The sequence below is a fragment of the Plectropomus leopardus genome, chromosome 13, assembly GCF_026936395.1.
Source record: "Plectropomus leopardus strain MGB_pleo_1.0 chromosome 13, ASM2693639v1, whole genome shotgun sequence".
Classification (NCBI taxonomy): Eukaryota; Metazoa; Chordata; class Actinopteri; order Perciformes; family Serranidae; genus Plectropomus; species Plectropomus leopardus.
Window position 1 is genome coordinate 34,876,820 of NC_142188.1, and position 19,078 is coordinate 34,895,897.

At 40.9% G+C, this 19,078-nt stretch overlaps 1 protein-coding gene across 1 annotated transcript; it reads right to left on the reverse strand.

Annotated features, from left to right (window-relative positions):
* Positions 1-7,796: 7,796 nt before the first annotated feature.
* On the reverse strand, positions 7,797-16,557 carry LOC148187760 (uncharacterized). The gene is given in 4 exon segments (XM_088086891.1): positions 7,797-7,916; positions 7,918-8,232; positions 8,234-8,421; positions 16,479-16,557. Coding segments are annotated over 4 exon segments (702 nt in total).
* Between the last annotated feature and the right edge of the window lie 2,521 nt (positions 16,558-19,078).

Sequence of the window (19,078 nt, forward strand, 5' to 3'; positions counted from 1 at the left end):
CTTGAAACAGAGCTTTGCAACGTACAACTTTTGGTTCCCCCTGCCCCGTTACCCAGTTGTGGAAATGTTGATGATGGAAACATCAGGTCAAGGAGGCCCTGTGTTGGTATTCAGACAATGGGCAGATGGCCCATGTGTGAAGTTCTGAACTGAGAAGTTTACTAAGCAAAATGCTCAAACATGATTTATATGATGTTCAGTTGACCATGTACCAAGCATTAACTGGGTGTGGAGTTGACTGGGGGAAACGTCAAGCAAAGGACGAGGTGCAAGTGCTCCTGGTGGTCAAGGTGGTTGGTTCAAAGACTGTTCTAACAACAAGAAAGAAGAGAAAATCCCCCATCCCATGTCAGACTAAGAGCAGGAGTAGGCAGGACTGACCCCGGTGATGGAGCAGCCTGCAGCACACACATACACACACAATATTGGGTGAGTAACAATATAAAACTAATTATCAAAAATAGCGAATGCCATTGAATATACTGAAATTAAGGTTAAAATAACCAAACCCGAACAGCCCACAATTGCAATGTATAATGATGAACATGAAGGATTTAGAAAACTGCCAGAGTACATATTAAGTACAGCAGTAAGCGGTGTCAGTCAGTCATTTTCTATAACCGCTTGTCAGCACTCATCGGGCGGAAGGCATGGTACACCCTGGACAGGTCGCCAGACTATCACAGGGCAGTAAGCGATGTATTTTCAGTTGATTCAGGAGCTAAATTATCTGTCCTAAAAGCATCAACATCACCTAAACCACCTAACAAGAGTGGAAGATATTGCAAAACTATAGTGCTGGTGACATCTCTATGATGGAACTCTACACCACACCCTCATCATGCACACTGGCTGACATCATGACAAAACACTTTTTTTCTGTTAACTGAAGATTGTTCCATTAATTTGATAGGGAGCGACCTAATGTGCCATTTAGGTTTTGTGTTAACTTCGTGTTGAGATGGTTTAAAGTAACCAGACTGCCTGTGAACATGCAATGATGAAGTGCAGTCCAAACTCACTCCTACACACATTAGGATGGTCTCTTGTCCTTATAGCATGCTGAGTTTCTCAAAAAAGCGCATGCACACAAGCACTCACAGCACCCAAGCAAGCTGTTACATGCAGACAAACTGATTACACTGCACCTCACATGTATCTGAGGAAACAGATAAAAGTTTTGGAAGTTTGAGAAAGTACGGTATGAAATAAATCAGGAAGTAGAAAGTTTGTATTAACAACAAGTTTTCTGAAAAAGGAGGCTGCTACTGTTTCTGTATCTCTGTCTCAGAATGAGCTGTATGGAGCTCTGCGTCAACATGTGTCGCTGGCCAATCATGCTGGATGACAGTGGAGGGACTTGGAATTATGGATCCAAACTCAGATGTCACTGACTGCCAGCCCCCAGGAAGTGCCCCACCCTCTGAAGCAAAATTTACATAGTGGCCGAATATACTGTCTAAGGTCTGTATTCAAACAACCGGTTATCAGGAAGCAGCGCAAAGCACTAATGATAGTTACTAAACGGTACTGAACGCAGTATTTACTTAAACTTGAGCTGTGTAATAATACACGGGCAATACTACAAGGCACCACCTTTTATTACCTTTTGTGGGCACAACACTTTTTGATTCTGTTAATTTGATTTCTCCGGTCGTGATTATGATATGATTCCTTGATAAATTGTGTGTATATTTGCTTGTGTATGTGTGTGTATAGAGAGATAGATATAATCTGATTATCACGTAAATATTAAAACCGACAGCATCGTTGTCGTTATACCATCAATTAGCTGCTGTTGCTAATAAGCTAAGCTAATACGAAAAGGAATGCTCGTGAACAGGCGCTGTTCGCTTTGAGCACTCGGGTCATCTGTGTGAGCGAGCCAGTGAGTCGGAGTCAGTGCTCGGGTACACTCGGCCGCGTTCGGCTGTCGTTAATCACTTCTACGCTTGCTCTATGGGCCAGTAGATCCGGGTATTTTACACTTTTCGAAACCCGGGAAAAGAGTTTTCTCTGCTTCATGCGCCACTGAGCAGCTCTCATAGGAATGAATGAGGCCCTGCCCCCATAGCCGTATCCAGATTTATAATAGATCCAAACCCACGGACTGGGATCCCACAGTGCTGTGCAGCAAAAGGGGTGATGTATTCACTGTCTTAGTTAAGAGAAAAACAGAGCTCATTCGTATTGTGAATAGGACACACACGATGGCTCAAGAAATAACTGTCAACATGGCTGCATTATCTGAGGCGTTGTCTGAATTTAATTTCAACATGATGTTGACCTAATGAAAGGTGCGACACTCTTGGTGATTCACCAAAACTCTGATATCTGGCCATGCATTAAATAATAGCCGCTTAAACACAAAGCGCTCAAAAGTAATCTATTTTTGATTCATTTGTGATACCAGACATTCAACACAGTGGCGTTTTGTCCAGCATTTGCAGGCAGTCAATGCCTCTTTAACTGCAGCATTAATTTCAAATCCACACACAATTTTTTGTGAAACACGTTGTTGTTGTTGTTTTCGGTTTTTCCATGCACAAAGATTCCTAGTACTGGTTCATGTTTTCTTTCAAAAATAACATCAACAACAAAATCCTTCACCTTTTTAGCTACGGGTTTCTGAAAAAATTCAGCAATTTAAAATGCAGGATTAAAAAGAAACCTGGAAAGCCTAACTTTGCCAGTTGGAGGTGCACTTCTATGATATGTTTATGATTTTGGTGGCCTATTTGGGGATATGTGGTCACAGCAGAGGGTAAATTTCTCTCTCCTAAATGCATAACTGCCATCCAAAGTATTTCAAAACCTTTACTAAATATAAAAAAAGGGTATGATGTCATACAGTAAACAATGGATTCCAAATTAGTCAGAAAGAGAGGCACCTCTCTCTTTCATGATTCATGGTTGACTGACTTAAAGGCTCTTTACAGACTGACCCTCAGATTACCTAAATCCGACCTACCATTTACTCAGTTTGTTGGCACTGATGTATCTTTTCTGACACAAAATCATGGTCTGATGCTTATTTTTTAACTAACTTTGATCCTTTTGCAGCTGGGCTCACTCTGTGTCGTTGAGCTGTAGCTGCAGCAGTAAAGGCTGTGGTTGCATCTCATGTTGGGCCTGCTAGCTACCATTTAGCTCCCTGCCTCCATCTCTGTAGTCAAATGTGATGCTCTTCCTAACAGATCTAACATTTTTTAACAGGGAATGCTGCAGCTTATGCAGCTACTGTCCATGGTTCAAGATTCCCTCTATGTTGTCCACATCCACTGAAGTTAACCCTGTCTGTTCTCCAATCACTCCATTCTCAACTGGTCAAAACCTGGTGCAAAAGGGGGGATTTGTGCTGTTATTAACTCTGCATTTTACACACAAGGGTTTTTGCAAAAGATTGTTACAGGAAATGTACGGTTTGTGCAGCCAACAATACATAAACCATTATGATGAATTTCACTGAATTAACACAATGTGAAGGAAAGAAATATCGTCTTGTTATTGTTGACATGTTTAGTAAATGGGCTGAAGTTTTTTCCCCACAGCTAAACACGATGCCATCGTAGTGGCAAAGGCACTGCTCACTGAAATAATACCCACATGGGGTATTTCAACAATCAGTCGTAATGACTGACCGGCAATGTGCTCTCTGAAGTGTCACACTTTTTGGCTTCAATATATATTATCACTTCTAATATGTCATCACTATATATGCCAGTGCACTGTGGATGATAATCCACAGTGCACTGGTGCTGTGGAACGTAAAAATTGTAAATTCAAGGCAAAACTGGCGAAAGGTTGCTATGAAACTGGACTGTCATGAGTTAAAGCATTTCCGCTTGTGCTTTTTAAAATGTGCGCTTGCATAAGAAACAAACATGGTCTCACTCCGTTTGAAATCGTGTTCAGGAGACCACCCCAAAATGAAATAGGTCCAGTTAAGCATTCCATTTCAACTACAACCTCATGTGATGATGAAATGCTGTGATACTGTGCCAACCTCTTTGCTACTCTGTTAGCATTGCATTCTCAGGTGAAAAGTTACCTCAGCAGCCACAGCGGTGCTTCAGAACCTGAAGCCAGGTGACTGGGTGATCATTTAATACCACAGGAGGCGTCAGTGTAAGCAGAGACAATATCACCGTCCATTCCAGGTGCAGCTATCCACTGAAAAAGCTGTAAGGGTCGCAAAAAAGGCTACTTGGGTCCACGCCAGCCATTCCAAACTCGTCCCAGACTATATGACAACACAGGGCCCTCCATTCACCTGCAAAAATACATTAGCTAATGCCCAGAGCAAATTAAAGTCACCGCAATGCGTTGAGGAAGTGTAGGCAGATTGCTGCTCCTAAGGTGACCAAGGCACACTCCAGGAAAAGATCTAGGATGACAGTATTGGCATACTTTTTGAGGACGACAACGAAACAACGCAATGAGTGAGGGATGAAACAGCAACCTCCTTCTACATGCCAAGCTACCACCTAAGTGACGGCAGTAGACAACTGTGCCACCAATGAGGGATCAGCGATGGAACCCAGATCCTCCAGACCCTTGCATCCATTCCACATACCAGGTGTCGTCTCAGGTGCTCTTCATCCTTTTTGTTCCTCTTGCAGTTATTATAATGTTTCCTTCTCATTTTTACCCATGACAGTTACACATCCGATTCACATGATGACACCACCTCAACATAGAATACACCAGATGGGTCATTCACGAAGACACTGACCAAACTAGAAACGCTCACCAAGGAACTGAAAATTAACGCTGTAACAGACACAACATGGATGATGGACCTGTTTGACTTAATGTTTGAAAAATAGAAATCCTTATACTAAGTCCTCCCTTTCAAATCAATAAGTCATTAAAACCTGTGAGCCTTCTTTATTTGTTATCTTGTTTCATCTTTAAAATGTGTTTCCCTGCACTGTTTGCCTGTACCTTGAATTGATGGCTCAATTTCATCACTCACCTGATCAGTTTCTGTTACTCTTTGTGATCGACCTGTTGTTGAGACGCTCTGAGCAATAAAATACAACATACCTCCTTCATAGCATCCATTTTGTTTTTTACATGAAAACTTCAACTTCATTAACACAATGAAGTCTGAAGAACAACCATCCGGAGAGCAAGTGGATGCATCATCAACTGAACTACAATAGTTTACAGCTCAGGATTGTATCAATGTCTGCATCTTGCATCTTGTGTCTTTGACCGACTCCAGTTACTCTTTTTCCTGAGACAACATGACATCTTAGCAGGCTGTTGAAGTAGCATGCTTATCGCGCGCTGCCCTGTAAACAAATACAAGTAGACTTAAAAAATGTGGGTTTTCTGAATAAAAAAGCACTAACATTAACATTTAACAATTTTTTATGAATTGTTTTTATATTCAATTTTTTATTGTTTCATATAGTATCTGCTGTCTTGCAAATCAAGTTTAGAACAAAAAAAGCATTTAGTCCTCATATGATATCAAAGTAAATATGGACAACTGACTTGCATAATATAATGTGCATACCTAGAATATTTTAATATATTATGCATTTATCTAAATTATAAATATATATATATATATATATATATAGAGAGAGAGAGAGAGATAGAGAGATAGATAGATAGACAAAGATATACATAGTATTATGTGTATAAAGAATGAAATTACATTTGTCCTTGATCCTGCTACATCTTTGGTTTTGAAAGATGAGTTCATTAAAATCAGCAGCTGCTATGAAGATTCCATCCGGTTGCTTGGGCATGTTGCTGCTGATGGCATCATACAATTCCTGCAATTTTTTAAAAAAATGCATCATAGTATTGAGTCCTTTTGGCTGCCAACAAGGTCTTTCCTCCCAGTGCAACAGCTTTATGCAGGATGTTAGGGGTTAACTGGAGTGAGCCTCAATCACATCTCATCCACCTTATTCTCCTGCAACAGGACATTAGCCAGAAGAAGGCTTGGTAGAGTAGCATCTCTTGGTCCCAGTTGGGTCAGCCTTGCCCTGCTTTCCTCCCTCTCTTCGCCCTCCGGTTTCGTATCTCCCCTCTGGTCTGAATGGCCACTTGACGTATGCCGTTGATGGGGATCCTCTCATAGTCTGCTGCATTCAGTCCAAAACCCACATAATTTTTCCCAATGTTGACAAATGCTTCTCTATAGTAGAAAAGTCGTGCTTCAACAGAAGGGGCAATGAAGTCAAAAAAATAGAAAAATATAGCCTCAGAGACCTCAGGTCAGCTGAATTTTTCAGCCCATTCTTCACTCTGAATTTGTCAATAGGTTCACTCTGTCAGTGCTTTTGACATACAAGCGAGATTCCAAAAGTCACCTACACCATGTAGTGGAAGAGCTTACCATGTATTGGCAGCACTCCTGTAGGGAATATCCATTTAGCTGCTGCTGTTTATTTCACAGTTTCCTCTGTGGTCCAGACAAACAAGGTGTGAGAGAAATCACAAGTTTCAGGAAGAAAAATTGGGTGTCTTCTACAGCTACTAACCAATGTCAAAGTTCTTGTCAAGTTCTCTCAGGTCTGTGTGTGAAGACCATCTCATACACTACATTAAGAAAATGGAGAATGGGTGTGAGAAAATGAAGAAGTGGCAGGCAAGCAGGTATTTTTGTGGATGAAAAGTCTAGTGTATGAGCATTCCACCCATATAGAGAGGATTACAGCAGGCCAATAAGCACAATGACATGGAACACTATGCAGGATGATAATAGTTTTGCTTGGCAGATTATCTTGTTTAGGCATAAAGACAGGTTTCAAAACAGTGAAGTAATAAGGTAATTAATCGAAGTTGCCCTCCAGGAAGGCATCGTGAACCACCTGTTTCTTGGCGAAAAATTGAAGTTAAAAACCTAGCCACACCCACATGGTGTGACAAAAACTCAGAAACTGAATAACTTTTGATGTCCAAGGATCTTTCATTTCAGTGAAGTTCGGAACAAGCAGCCAGAGAGTTTCGATCCTTCAGTTAGATATTTCATATGCGGTAATACACCCTGTGGCCACTAGGTGGTGGTAGCGACCAGACAAAATGTAATTTTGGTCTACATCATCTGTAGACCAAACCATGTAAATCTTATGTAAATCAAAGTATAGTTGTGTTAAGAGGCTTACTTCCTTTTTCCAATTGGTGGCGCTATGATTATCAGACTTAATTGACATGTTGATGTGTTCAGGGCTGCACCTTGATCACACCTGTAAAATCTGGGGCTCATTTGGGTTTTGGGGTTGATGCAAAGTGAATTTACAACAACTTCCTGTTTGGCGCCGAAGACCATTTTGCCATGGCAACGATATTCATGAAAAAGCTGTGACATTACAAGCAGGCATCTATTTCTTTTCCATATGGGCAACAAATAGCTGGATGTAAACACAGAGGCTCCGTGCCTTGAAGCAGCATGAACCAAGACTTGCTAAAAACTATCTCAACAAAAATAGCTTATACAAGACACAGATATATATTTTCAGAGCATAATGTTATTTGCTTGCTAATTTCCAAGCCCTTTAAGTTCTTATTTGTTCTACCTCTGTACAGCATTGACGCTGTAGCACATCCATTGCACAAGTTGAAAATTTTTAACTCGTATTATGGATGCAAAACTGTAAATTTTGCTCCATGGCGTTGTGTGCATCATGATGCCTGCCGTGACTTTTGCATCAGTTCACATCTTTGCATTGACTTAACTCACTGCGCCAAACCCTCCCATTATGTTCGGTGTGAGCGCACCATTAGTCTGTTTGGTCTGTATCCATAATAAGTGCAGAATATGTCTGGATGGATCATTGGATGCTCAGGCATGATGGTCTTAGCTCACTGCGTCTGCAGCATTGGTTGATGTACTCCTCCAGGCTGTCACTGGTGGTACTGCTCCTTATCAGCTCTGGCTCAAGGTCATCACCTGGCATCATGCCTCATGTCCTCTGAGCTGATCCTTTCACTTTCAGCACTTTTCTCCTTAAGCTGTCCAGACATCTCATCGTCTCTCTCAGGGCTAACTCCTGAAGCCCTGCACTGCTCAGCCTCCATCTCCTCAGCTTTCTGCAGTTCCACACTCACACCTGAACTGAGTTCCTCTGCGTGTATGAACACATTATCCTGAGTGTCCACTGAGTTTTCTTCCTGTTTCATGTTAGAGCTCCATGCATATATGACTAATTTATTAGCAAGAGCGGAAGAGTAGTCTGAGCCAGATTCCATCTTAGGCTGTCCAAACTTGATCATGAAGATGTCAATTCATCTCAGAGGCTTTGGTGGGGTCTGAGTTGTCCTGCTCTGAAACCGACACTGTGGAGATGGTCGACATGAAGTTGTCAGCCTTCAGAAACCTCTCATGAAAGTTACTGAAGAGCTTCATTTTGGTCAAGACAACCTCACTGTCCAGCACCACATTTCTGTCTCCTTTACCTGTAAAACAGACAAAGAAATGTAGATTTACTGTAGACTCCTAATAATATGTTGTTTGTGATCGTTCAGTGTTTTCTGATCGGATTCCTTTATTGGCTGGATGACACTGTGACATATTAATGCAACCTAAATTGTGTTTTATGATTCAACTCAGCAGTGGTTAAGGTATGGTTAGTTTTAGCCACAATAAAGACTTTGTTAGGGAAAGATAATGGTTTGGGTTGAAATTACTTCTTCTTAGAGGACATTAGCCATATTAGTTAAAAGAAGAATACTTGCTTAAGGTTTTGAAACAATTGTAGCCAGAGTAAAAAAAAAAAAACAACTTTAATATTCTATATAAAACATTAAGCAAACAGCGTTGTTTTTGTGTCAGCCTCTTGTTTTAGTTCTGTTTGTGTTGACGGCCACTAAAGGTAAGTGTTACCTGAATTATTGGGCATTTGCTGAAACCATTGATGCTGTTTGTCTTGGGAGAACAATGCTCCCCATCTGCATATCTGGACCCCCAGTTTTTAGTGTTTTTACACAATCTGAAGGGTCTGTGGTATGCCTCAAAGGAAACCAAAGACATTTAAATACTTGAGGCTGAGCTGTATTTCTGTCAACATCAGTTGACTAATTCTGTACTAGATGCAGTCTTTTGACCATGAGTGGTAAATGGTAAATGGACTGTACTTGTAAAGCGCTTTTCTTGTCTTTTTGACTACTCAAAGCACTTTCACACTACATTGTCACATTCACTCATACACACACTTGTGGCTGCTAATGTACATGGTGCCACATGCTACTCAGTAATCATTCACATGCACTCACACTCAGATGACACGGCATCGGGAGCAATTCGGGGTTCAGTTTCTTGTCCAAGGATACTTTGACATGTTGCCCAGAGGAGCCAGGCATTGAACCGCTGACCTTCTGATTAGAGGACGACCCGCTCTACCTCTGAGCCACAGCCACCCTATAAAGTGGACCCTATATACCTTCAAAAAAGTATATCTGTAGTTTTATGACTGGATGCTTGAAGACTGGTGTTTATGTAATCCTGCAGTTATTTAATTCAAATACCACAGGGCTCATGTGTCATTGTCCCCCACCTGTCCACCTTTGATCTGAACTTTCTGTGAAGACCATCACAGGGAGCAGTCATATGTGTCCTGTCACTGTGGGGAATATGATATGTCTCTCTGTCAATTTAGGGGAAGTTTTTTCCCACCATCTAACCTTTGAATTTGAAGAGAAAATGCAGGTGTTGTTATGTAGTATTTGTTCAGTGAAATGCTTGTAATACTGTTCGTCCACAATATTGCTCAGCTGCGTTTTTTTGTGTTCAGGCAAATATGGGACCAAGTTATTACCATATGGTCTACACCTCAGCGCACCTGTTGCAAAAAAAAAGTTACCTTCATTTCTGTCTCCATTTGTGCTTTAAACACTAGTAGTAGAAGGAGGAGAACACATTGTACTTGTATTACTGTTGTTGTTTTGACTGCCATGATGATTTATGATTGTCACATAAATCATATTAGAAATGGTTCCGTTATTAGGAGCTGGTTGTCATGTTTAATGCTCACTGAATTATTATAACCCCTATGGAGATTTATCAATCTGTTCCTGTAGGGCCTTGAATGCGCACAGTCAAGTCACTCCGTGTCTCTGTGTCATATTGTTTGTACTTTAATTAGGGCTGTCAAAATAACACATCAATTTTTATTAATTGACTACAGAAAAAATAATGCATTAAAAAAAAGAGTGCTAATTAATCGTGTTCCATGGTACAGTTTGACCCAGTGTCTTACTGAAGGCCACAGTGGTTTTGTGATATGAATTTTCATAGTATCAAAGTACCTAAAACCTGAAATATCACCTCAACACAAAGCATTTAGCAGAAAACCTTGAGGTCCAAGCAAGCACAGCCTCTGATGCTAGACTAGCAGCCAGCCTCGTTAAGCCACACTGAACCAGGTGTTCAGATGCACACTGAGTAAGTCAACTTGTGACCGACTAACTCTCTTCCAAAGTGGATTGCAATGGACTGCAGAGCAGTTTCAGTGGTAGAGGACAGGAGGGTTAGCATCCTCTGACACAGCTTACAAGTCGCCATTGAGAAGCACAATTGTCTCCAAAATCCAGCAGCTTTACAGCACTGAAAAGAGTTAAAAAGAAGATTTCAAGGCAGAAGCCGAATATATAGCACTGACTGGGTATCACTGGACTTCAGTTAGAAAACTGTAACTGCTACTGCAGACATCACTAACAGTGAGTGGAAACTTCAGTCATTTGCATTAACCATACTAAAAATTATTCAGTTATTCACTGATTCACTCATCTGCCATAATTCAACTGATTTGACATTTTTTAAATACTTTCAAAGCAAAAGTTGATGTGTGCGATTACTTTACATCAATTAATCACAGAGCATGAAATTAATGAGATACATTTTTTAATCCCCTGGCAGCCCTTGTTTTTCTGTGTTTTTCCTGTTTTTACACTTGCTGCAACACAAATTGCCCTCTGGGACAAGAAATTGAATTGAATTGAATTGAATTGAATTGAATTGAATTGAATTGAAGTGAAGTGACGTGAAGTGAAGTGAAGTGACGTGAAGTGAAGTGAAGTGAAGTGAAGTGAATTGAATTGAATTGAATTGAATTGAATTGAATTGAATTGAACTGAACTGAACTGAACTGAACCCTGGTGCTTATCTAACAACTCAAACTCTTTAAGAAGAAGAAGAAATGACAGCAAATAATGAATGTGCTCATTATTAAATAACACACCAGTTTGTTGTAACCCCCCCACCCCCCAAAACACACACACACACACACACACACCAAAAAAATAAATAAGAATTCAAGGGGCCATGTGAATGATGAATTATGACAGTCAGGACAGAAAGTCAGTAATTAATTCTTTTCACCATTACGGTTGTTATCTCTGGCCTTGTTTTTTCAACTGTGAGTTTTTTTTGTTTTTAACCCAGACTGCAATCTTTCCCTAATTTAACACAAGTTGTTTGTGTGCCAAAACCAAAATCCAAAACACTTCTAAAACACCCCCTCAAGCAAAGGGCCTGAGTATTAAAAGGTCATATGGCCATTAGTATTTTCAGGGGCAAAGACAAATGCTATTTGTTGTATGATGTTAAAGTTGAAGGACTTGTTGCAGTATTTACATCAATTACTGAAATGCCAAGAAGTCACCTGACACAGAGACAGTGCAGGTTAGTCATACAAGTAGTTGCAAAAAATACTCCTATCTTGAGCATTATTAAGACCATGTGACACCAAGGAGCAGATGGTTTATATCCAATATGCCTCAGTAATTGATTTATAATATTGCCACCCCTAGGGTTAAGAGTGACTCTTACTGAATTTAAGGAAGCAGCAGAGCCATGGTTTCCTTATAGTGTCTTGATATACCATAATCCATGCTTTCATTTTTTTCATTTTCTTTGATTCCACCGCTTACTGTTCATTGACACCAACTGGCTGCTGTGTCTCTCCATATCGGTGGGCCTGGGGAACTGTGTTGCCAGCATGTGCCTCTCTACAGCCCCACAGGTCCTGAGTACTAAGCTGCTCTTCCACAGTCCATGCTGGACTGCCAAGCTGAGGAAGCTTCCTCCGGTGCCAAGAAATCTGTAGAAATGAGAAGAGAGGTTAGTTTGGAATGTTTTCAATTTGGTTGATTTGTTTCTCTTTTACAGTACAATGATAATAATGCTTCCCCCCCATATGATTCCTTTTTTATTATCTTACCTTCTTATTGTATATTTTATTTTTTGTTTTTAGCCATCTTTGTTTTTTATTTGCAATATTTTCCTGTATTATTTTATATGATTTTTGTCATTATGTTGTATATCTTTTACCATAAGCAAATTGAAAATGTATTATGCTTGTGGTAAAAAATACCTTAAAAGCTGCAGATCTGTATGACGTTTGTGGCTTATTACATTTGTGGGCTGTTGTCACATTTGTGGGTGTTACTTGGCCCTCGTTCTCTTTATCTTATGTCGCTACTGGCGTTGCATCCTGCTGCATTTCATGAGACACAGTGACAGGTTCCGTCTGGCTTATCAACTGATGCTAGCCATGTATCGTGAATTAGGCAGATGCCATCCTGCTATCCTCCAGCGTATAGTAACGTTGCGACCACTGCTGATGCTGCCCAGCGGCATTTCATCACACATGAAAGGTGCCTTTTGCTGTTGCACACTCAAGCCAAAAGTACAATCAAAATGGTTTTATATCATGAGCTCAGAATAAGAATGATCAGTTGGCATAGCCAATTCATCTGTTCATGAGGTAAGATTCATCACACAGTTCCATTGAATCTACCTCAGTGTTGCAAATTTTGTTTATAATTCACCAAATCATGATGAGAGAGAGCAGGTATTAATGACCATATAATTAAACATTACTTTCCACAATTTTTTATAGTTTCATGAAAAAACGAACACAGGAGCGGAGCAGGTGATGTTATGTTACAGTTTCGAGAGAAATAGTGTCAGTTCATCCAGCTTCAGCTCCTCCAGACAATATCTCGCTCACTCTTTCACCTAAAAAGCAGCACTGAACACAGTGTAAGTTTAACCTTTACAATGGCCCTCTTCTTCCTGCTCTGTGTAACATGGCAAACAACAGTGACTGCTGCCATCCAGTGAGTGGGGGCTCCTCTCAGCTCCAGCAATGAGCACATTGATCATCCTTCCCACAATAAAAGGCTGGAGGATTTGCTGCAGCAATGTGGAGGCTCATACTGTAAATATATTTAATATCTAAATAAATCTTGAACATGAAATGCAGAGCAACCACCTGAAGTTAGGATTAGAAAGGAAAGACATGTAGTGTAATGAGAATGACGCATAGTGGGAGATTTCACAAACTCATCATTGATTAAAGGTGTTTGCACATTTTTTACATCTGAAATTGTAGCACATCTAAAAATAAATACAACCTTAAGTTGGGTCAGTCACATTTACACACTAACACTCTCTATAGCTGTGTCCCAATTCAGGGTCTGCATCCTTCGGAGGCTGCATTCGAAGGCCAATTACGTCACAGCGCTGCGCGAAGGCTGTCCCATTTGGTCACAAGTCGAAGGCTCCTCCTTTCGCAGCCCACAAATGCGTCCTCCTTTTCCCTCTGTTTGGAGGATACATCGCTACTATCCTTCGCGGCCTTCCATTTCCCAAGATTCCCTGCGCGCCCGCGATCTTCAAAAATAATGGCGGCACAGAGCGGAGATCGGAGCGTTGATTTAACTTAATGTGGGTTTTTACTAATTTGAAAATCAAACGCCAGATATGTTAAACTTAGAGGGACATTAAAATCTCATAATTTCATTCATAATACGTGACGTTAGTAATGCTAACATGTAGCCACCTAGCAGCCCCGCTGTGCTGCCCGCAGCCGCGGAGAGCTCCGTCCGCAGCCGCGGAGAGCTCCGTCCCCTGACAGAGGCTTTACTGCGCGAAAAATCAGCTTCCGACGCGGACAGAGGCGCTTGTCCTCCTCCTCCAGCAAAATTTACAAATTTAAAAATACAATAATTTCTTTGCTTTAGTGCCCCCCCCCTCTCAGCTGATGTGGGGGTAAGGGCGGGAACATCTGGTGACGCAACCAGGAAATCCTCCGAAGGCTAGACTGTCCCAATTAACAACCGTTAACGCGGCCTTCGGAGGTGCCTCCGAAGGAGTCGCCTCCGAAGGCTGCGTAGGCTGGGTCCTCCGAAGGATGCAGACCCTGAATTGGGACACAGCTTATATTATATCATTATAATGTTGATTATGTCATAACAACACTGATCCAAAAAACATTGAATTTACACCCTTAAAGCTCCACTAATCAATACATTTTTATTAGCAATAGATCAAATGACTGTGTGATGTGAAAGGGATCACTTGTAGTGAAGATATCAAACAGGTCTTTTGCCATTCCCCTCAACTTTTCAACCTCTGTTAGCTCACTGGTTTGGTTTTATGGCCCACAGCCAAAAGTGGTAAAAAAAAAAAATGACCAATGTAGCTTGTAACTTTTGGTGCCCAATGTGAGCTTGTGGCTCACTGTAATAATTTCATGTGACCACTGGATCAAATGACTATGGTGGTCATGTGAAAGGTGTTGTTAACAATGACAGCCTCACAGAATTGTCACAAAGTCTGCAGTTTGACAAAGCTTTTAGCATCTTAGCTCATTGTTTTGAGCACTTTCATCAACCTAGTTTTTAGCAGCAGGCTCCAATAAAGCTATTGCACATCACCTGCTCAGCAGTAAACAGCTGACAAACAGTTAGAGACCGGCTGCTGAACATAGCAGCTAAAGAGACAGATGCATTTTTCAGGTATTGGTAGAGACCAAAAATAGATTGTAAAAAAGAGGGAATAGGACAAGTCCAGTGTTTGCTAAAGTTGCTCTGTGTTCACTGGATGTGTAAAAAGACAACTGCTACTAACATGATTGCTATTAAAACTCCAGAGTGAGAGAATATACAGCCCATTCTCATTCCGAAGCCATTTGCAGTGCTTTCAGCATGAGATCCCAACAGCAAAAGCCACATTTCGTGTCTGCATGATAAGCTGTTTCAGCTAAGAGCGCAGTTGGACAGAACCGTTCACAGTGTTATTATACAGTACACTGGCAGGCAGACCGACAGCCCCTGTCACAGCAGCATGATATGCCGACAGGTGGTTTTACTTGAAAACAAAAGTTGGTTCCCAGAGCACCGCATAATATGCCACTTGAAGACATCAGGTTCAAACCCTTCCAGATATGACCAAATATAGGGAGCACAAAAGTCTCTATAGGACAGGTGAGAGGGGTGGTGGCTGCGTCCAACAAACCTTGGACTTTCATGTGGGGATCCAGTGTTCACTTCCCTCCTGCATATGATGTTATGCCCAAAGGATACTGAAAGACAACAGCCACACTAGCCACAGTCTGTTCAACCTGCTGCCATCTGGAAAAAATACAGAAGTATCCACTGCAGAACCACCAGACTACAGGGCTGCTTCTTTCCCCAAGCTGAGAGACTCCTTAACTCCTCCTTCAATGCCAAAAAGATGGAGCAGGATTTTAGGATCAGTTCTAATTTAATTTCTTCTTAAACCACATTCAAGAAAAATGTCAATAAATCTACCTTGTACCTTGTATCTACACCTTACATTCTGCCTATTTTGCCTAATCTGACCAACCATGACTTTGTTGCCTAATCCTAAGCATCTATGATGTGTGTTTGTTGACACTCTGCTGTTGGTTGCCGTGTGCTTTTGCTGTCTAAACATAACCAAATGCAACCTAATTCTACCTTGTGCATTCGTTGACATCTCCGTAGCAGCATCCTGGATTAATAATGTGTAGATGCAAGAAGTCCACTGCAAAGCATCAGTATGTGACGGTTTGGGATGAAAATGGGTTGGCATACATTACCTGTTGTTTTTTTTTTTAGTTCATTTTGTTGTCTCCATTTGGCACAAAAAGTTGTTTTTTGTATTAAATATAGATCAAAACTAAAAAAGAATTATCACCAACTTTTAGCATCTTTCAGCTAATTGTTTTGGTTTTATAGCCAGCACATTTACTGTTTGTGTCACTATCAGAGCTGTCATCAGCCTGCTTACAGAAAAAGTTAAAAGCTCCTCTGAAGCTACTGTATCGGTTCAGCAGCAAACAGCCGACACAGTTAGCAACTCCAATTAAACTCTTATGAAATACATTGCGTTATATGATGGAGCTGCTGGGCCCACTTAACCTACTATGCATTTGCCTCCCATCAAAATGATGAAGACGTGCAGCAAAATCAGCTCAAGAGGTTTTTCACACTTTTCCACTCAGATTTAGACTGTCAGCAGAGAGGCACATAGAGTTCCTATCATCCCTCTGCTTGCTGAGACAAAGACCCTTAAACACACTCAGTGACTTACATTACTTTTGCATCTCATCTCTCAGAAGACACAGAAATTCCCAGCTCTCAGAAGACACAGAAATTCCCAGCTGTTGTTAAACCACAGATACTGCCATGAAAAGACAGAGAAGAAAACAGAACTGTGACTGTACCTTTCCTCCAAGGAGCCAGGAGTGAAAATGATTTCTGCCAGTTGATGACCAGCCCAGTCTTTTTCCTTGTCACACTCATGCTCTTTTAACAATCCCAGGGACCAGTCAGCTCTGGTGAGGTTGAGCAAAGAAGCAAAACCTCCTCAGAGATTCCCCATTGTGTATTCTCAGAGGTTGCCTGCAGGTTTGGTAGTGAAAGGAATCTGTTTCATGGGAATTCAGTGTGGAGGTTGTCCTCAAGCAGGGACATCGCACCTGTATTTCCTCACCTGCTGGACAGCCTGAGCACTTGTTTGTGAGTTTGGATGGGCTCCCACAAGAAACAGGAGCTGGGAAGCACTAATTAACAATTAACACACAACTAAACCTGCTTTTGCTTCCACTGCCCACCGAGTGCCGCTGTGGGCTCTGTTTCATAAGGGGCTTCAAGAGTCACTGTGACTAAAACGTTCCAGAGATGACAAAATAAACCATTCAGTCCTCATATGCAACTAAGTTACTGTTTGTATCATACTGGATATAAGCATAACACTAATGTTAGAGGGTGTTTTATGATTACCCTTGTGTTTAAGGCTATATGAGGTGCTATCATGTTCTACTAGTTACAACAAAAACAGTAAGATTTTAATGAGTTCACAAATATATGGCGTTCCTCTCATTGTATTCCTCAATAGGCTCTTCCCAGGGCACTGTAAGTTCCAGCATGATGAGGTGTTTTGAAGCCTCAGAGGTGAGGATCATGTCTGGCTGGAGTGATATTGTGGCTAATTGCCGTGGAAACTTCAGCTGCTTTCCCAGGGGTGTATTCCAGGAAGCAGGTTATGTGAAAACTCTGAGTATGTTGACCCTGAGATGAGGGAAACACTTTGTTATCCATTCCAGTAAGAGAGTTGAGCCAAACTCTGAGTTAATCCGTATTCAATCCGTATCAAGTCCGTATTTTTGCAATCTGATCAATATCGAAGCAGAATTATTACGCATTGCCTGTCAGATCTCAATTGGATGTGCTCTCATTCCCAAATGAATATCTGTTAGAATGGCACCGTTTTTCATTACAATAATTCATTTATCTTAATAACTTCACAATCTCTCATCTCTGTGCGCTCACATCAGAGCAAATTTTGTGCATCGTGCTACGTTTTTTGAATCAGTATTTCATTAAATTTTCATATACACATCACCACATTTTAGTACATCAATCAATGATTCTAATTGGTAAAAAATGAATACAATTTTGAAGGAAATATAAAATGAAAATATTCAAAATAATAAAAATAAAACAAAACTCCAATAATAAATTAAATTTAAAAAGCATCCAGCAGGCTGACATACCAATATAAAATAAAAGAAAGAAAAAACAAAATCAGTAATCAAATATCAGTTAGCTAAATAAAAATACCATCTCCACATATGCACCATAATCTAATACACAACCGTCATAGTAATTCTCAGTCCCATAAAGAAGGTTAATATTATGTTCATATGTTAATTTACTCAGCAAGAGGAGGATAGAGGAGGATATATATGTGTTTCTGTTAGGGGTTTAAATGACTACATGTTGAAATAGTAACTGAATGAATATTTATTTTGTTTAACTTCAAATATGAATAAAATAAAAGTGAGGTCGGCCTACAATCATGGCTGAGTGATATATGTCTTACCTTTATGAATAACGTTTTCATATTTCATTTTTCAGTTGCTTCAAGAGCATTTTCCCCCTAAATGAAATTCAGAATTTATTCAATCCATTACTTTTTCACCTGTATGCTATGATCTTAATAAAGTGCATTTAATGTTTAGTCAATGTGCATTAAAATGTATGCATTGACACGGGCAGCAATTTTCTCCCATTATGCTTTTCTTTCCTTAGCTACTGCAACGGATTTCTTCCTAAATATGCGCTTATATTCGCCATAGGCAGCATGAGGACCTCTAGTTCCGATGGAGTAAGTAAGTTTAGTTTCTGTTTCTCAGCGGTTGCCATGGTGAATCGAGGTATCAAGGCTACATCGATGATGGCTTTTTATTGTGGTCGTGCATGCACTGAACTCAGGGTGAACATACTCAGAGTTAATTGAACTAATTCAGATCTGCTGTTCTGGAACCAGATACTCAGAGTTTCCTGTCTCAGAGTAAGTCAACTCAGAGTTCAGGGTTCAACTCAGAGTATGTTGAACTTCCTTTCTGAAATATCCCGAAGGTCAACTGCAGCTGCCTGTGCCTGGGGTTTCTCTTTAGCTCTGATGAAGGTGACTGCCTTCTTCGGCTGATGTTTATGGCTGAGGCTAAGCTCTCAGCAACTGCCTTTAGCACCTGGTCATGGTGCCCATCTGCATGAGCCTTTGGGCAGCTGCTAAGGAGATGTTCTAACGAGCCTCTTCCAGAGCAAAGCTGGCAGGAAGGAGTCTCGCTCTTCCCGCAGACATGGAGGTTTGCAGGGCTTGGCAGAGCATTGTAGACTGTCTGCACCAGGAACCTGACTCAGTGGAAGTCTGCCTGCATGATGTATGACCACGTGATCCTGTGCTGCAGTATGCTGTTCCACCTTGTCCACACTCCTTGCTGCCAGAGTCCTACCGAGCTGCCCACTCCCTCTTCCA